Source organism: Medicago sativa, chromosome 3 (genome assembly GCF_051527215.1).
Source record: "Medicago sativa cultivar Bolivia chromosome 3, Bolivia_mono, whole genome shotgun sequence".
NCBI lineage: Eukaryota > Viridiplantae > Streptophyta > Magnoliopsida > Fabales > Fabaceae > Medicago > Medicago sativa.
This window is the reverse complement of record NC_140751.1, coordinates 81,095,142-81,099,001: the sequence shown is the minus strand read 5'-3', so window position 1 is coordinate 81,099,001 and position 3,860 is coordinate 81,095,142. Positions and strand designations below refer to the sequence as shown.

Genomic DNA, 3,860 nt, shown 5'->3' with positions numbered 1-3,860 from the left:
TTATCTGCTTATCTTTTTTTCTAAGGAAAACTACTTATCATGTCTTGATAGGCGCATAAGACAAGATAGAATACTAATTTTGACTGTACAAAGCTGCCAAGTAGGTGAGATAACTTAGTGGCAGCAACATGTTGATTCAGATTTAATAAAATCCATTTTTTGACAGTTAAATAAATCAATTTAGACATTTTGTCAAGTGTTGAATTTAATCTCTGATTTAAAAACTCAACATCCACGACTTTGGTGTCCAAACAAATAAATGTTTTCTTACATACAACTTTTCTTTAAAAGGTGCATAATGTGGACCTCATATGAGATAGGATTTAGATGTTTGGTTTAGCTTTTCAAAAGCAATTCTAGCCAAAAAGCAATTATAAGCGGTTCTAGCCAAAAAACAACACGTTTGGTTTGGCTTTTCAGAGAAGCAATTCTAGCCAAAAAGCAATTATAAGCAATTTTCCATGAAGCTACAAATCCTAGCTTCTAGTTTTTCTAGAATCAATTATAAACAGTAAATTGTATATTTTATTATTACAACCTATTATTTTCCTTTATTGCCCTTTATCAATTCTCCTTCTTTATCAATTCTCCTTTAGCTATGTCTATTTTAGTAAGTATACATTCAAAAGCAATTTTGATCAAAATCATCCAAACAACATTCAGTTTGTTTGATCAATTCTACATAATTGTATCCAAACATAAATCAATTCTCTCATAATCAATTCTGTCAAAATCAATTCTGTCAGAATCAATTCTCTCAGAATCAATTATATTCAAAGCTGAACCAAACACAAACTTAATCAAGTGATTTCATCATTAGTAAATAAATAAATAAACGTGGGAGCAAGAAGGAGGTAGCATCACTGGCAGTAAGTGGGGTTGGTGAGAATAGAATGACTATATCACCCTCATTCACCAGCCCATATGAAAATTTATGCCACCAACTTTATAGGGAGAGAAGAACTAACCTAAGTTAACCACAATTTCAGTCACACGCCAATATTTTCCTAACTCGATCTCATCTTAATGAGAAAAAAGACCTAAACCACAATTTGGATCGACGTCACGTACTGAATGCAGATTTGCCTACATCATCACTCACAATGAAATGAAATCAACCCAAACTTCTTGACTTTGTGTACAGCTTTAATATTTTAATAATTAATTAACACATGATGTTGTCATGTTGACACCAAAATAACAAGGGTAAAACACATGGGATTGTCGTAATATGAATGGTTGTAATGGGTTACTGCTAATTCAAAGACACCGACAGGAAGGAATAAGTGATTTATTTTCTTTTGAGGGAATAAGTGATCAATTTAGTTTCTAAACCCTCTAAAAAAAATTGTTAATATAAAATATGAATGCAATATTTACTACCTCATTAACTAAAAACATCGACTCACCTGATCTACCAAATCCTAAAGCAAGGATAAAATGGTACATTCAAATTCGAATCACCAGCTAAGAGATGTTTTAAAAGGAACACACAGCCCACAAACTCAGATGTACAACAACAACAAAGTCACACACAGCAGTACATCACCACTGTCGTGCTCTTTTCTTTGTTTCCACATTCTTCATCGATTCATTCACAATGGATCCAGTTAGTGAATGGGGAAACACACCATTAGTAACCGTAGATCCAGAAATCCACGACCTAATAGAAAAAGAAAAACGCCGTCAATGCCGCGGAATCGAACTCATTGCCTCAGAAAATTTCACCTCCTTCGCAGTCATTGAAGCCCTAGGAAGCGCCCTCACCAACAAATACTCCGAAGGCATGCCCGGTAACCGTTACTACGGCGGTAACGAATTCATCGACCAGATCGAAAACATTTGTCGCTCACGCGCTCTCACCGCCTTCCATCTCGACGCCGCCACCTGGGGTGTCAACGTTCAACCTTACTCCGGCTCACCGGCGAATTTCGCCGCTTACACCGCCGTTCTCAATCCTCATGATAGGATCATGGGACTGGATCTACCTTCTGGTGGACATTTGACTCATGGTTACTATACTTCCGGTGGGAAGAAGATTTCGGCTACTTCGATTTACTTTGAGAGTTTGCCGTATAAGGTGAATTCGACAACCGGGTTTATTGATTATGATAGGTTGGAAGAGAAAGCTTTGGATTTTAGACCAAAGTTGATTATTTGTGGTGGAAGTGCTTATCCTAGAGATTGGGATTATGGAAGGTTTAGACAAGTTGCTGATAAGTGTGGTGCTCTTTTGCTTTGTGATATGGCTCATATTAGTGGCCTTGTTGCTGCTCAGGTATTATGGATCTTCTATCTCATACTCATTACTCATATGAATTTTAGTGTTTTATTTTGAGCTTGATTTACGTTTTTGTGGATACAGGAAGCTAACAATCCCTTTGAGTTCTGTGACATCGTCACAACAACAACCCATAAGAGTTTAAGGGGTCCCAGGGCTGGTATGATCTTCTACCGGAAGGGACCTAAGCCACCCAAGAAGGGTCAGCCTGAGAATGCAGTTTATGATTTTGAAGACAAAATCAACTTTGCTGTTTTCCCCTCCCTTCAGGGTGGTCCTCACAACCACCAGATTGGTGCTCTTGCTGTTGCTTTGAAACAGGCCACCACGCCTGGGTTCAAGGCCTATGCCAAGCAAGTTAAGGCCAATGCAGTTGCACTTGGAAATTACTTGATGAGCAAGGGATACAGTCTTGTCACCGGAGGAACTGAAAATCATCTTGTCTTGTGGGATCTCCGCCCTCTTGGCTTGACCGGTAAACTAATAAACTCGTAAAAAATGTTGCAATGTCGTTGGGTTTGATTGTTAAAGTTGGGGTCATCATTTGTTGATGTATTTTCCATACTCTTGCAGGCAATAAGGTGGAAAAACTTTGTGACCTCTGTAACATTACTGTGAACAAGAATGCTGTTTTTGGTGATAGTAGTGCCTTGGCACCTGGAGGAGTCAGGATTGGTAAGAACTTTTGTATACTTGAACTTGTGTTATTTTAAATTATTAACAAAACAAAAAAATCATAACATGTCACCAGAAAGCCAATATTGGAAGTCCTTGTTTATGCAAAGTTTTGATGTGTTATTCATGTGTGTATTATAATTCATTTTGCACTAGTTCTTGACATGAGCTTCTGTTAACAGGTGCCCCAGCTATGACTTCCAGGGGTCTGGTTGAGAAGGACTTCGAGCAGATTGCAGAGTTCCTTCACCGTGCAGTAACTCTCACACTAGAGATTCAAAAGGAATATGGTAAACTTTTGAAGGATTTCAACAAGGGCTTAGTGAACAACAAAGCTCTTGAAGACCTTAAAGCTGATGTTGAGAAGTTTTCAGCATCATTTGATATGCCTGGATTCCTAGTGTCTGAGCTAAAGTACAAGGATTAGGCTGGGCATGCAACTCTTCCAAAATGACTCTACCCTGGCAAGATGGGGATATAATGCTCTTATTTTGGATGTCACATAGGATAATTCCATTGTTTTTGCTTTAAATTTAAGTTCATGTGTCTGTAATGTTTGTATCCTTGCTGTTATATTGAATTTCTGTTTGAAGAAACCAATTAATGAATTCTAATTAGCGATTAAAGCCACTAAATTTTCGTTACACACCAAATTCTGTATTTATCGGTTAATTTTAATTACCTTGAGTTTATTGTTGTTATGTCTCCCCCAATATCGTATCAAATGGACGGATAAAAGCATTCAAATGTCTTGCTTGGGTTCAGGGTTCATTTAGAAAGGCAAATTTTTTAGCATACAAAAAATAGTTTATGCAAATAACAAAGTTAATTCATAAAACGGGACCTTATATGCTGATGTTGAATTGCGCCTAAAATGGACTGAACAATTAAATAAGATTTTTTT

General features: G+C 37.2%; 1 protein-coding gene across 1 annotated transcript; it reads left to right on the top strand.

Annotated features, from left to right (window-relative positions):
- The first annotated feature begins 1,513 nt into the window (after positions 1-1,513).
- LOC146940802 (serine hydroxymethyltransferase 4) lies at positions 1,514-3,591 on the top strand. The gene is made up of 4 exons (XM_085754570.1): positions 1,514-2,278; positions 2,366-2,756; positions 2,855-2,956; positions 3,139-3,591. Exons 1-4 carry the CDS (start codon positions 1,601-1,603, stop codon positions 3,381-3,383), a joined length of 1,416 nt encoding a protein of 471 aa, XP_085610696.1. The 5' UTR covers positions 1,514-1,600; the 3' UTR covers positions 3,384-3,591.
- The last annotated feature ends 269 nt before the right edge of the window (positions 3,592-3,860 follow it).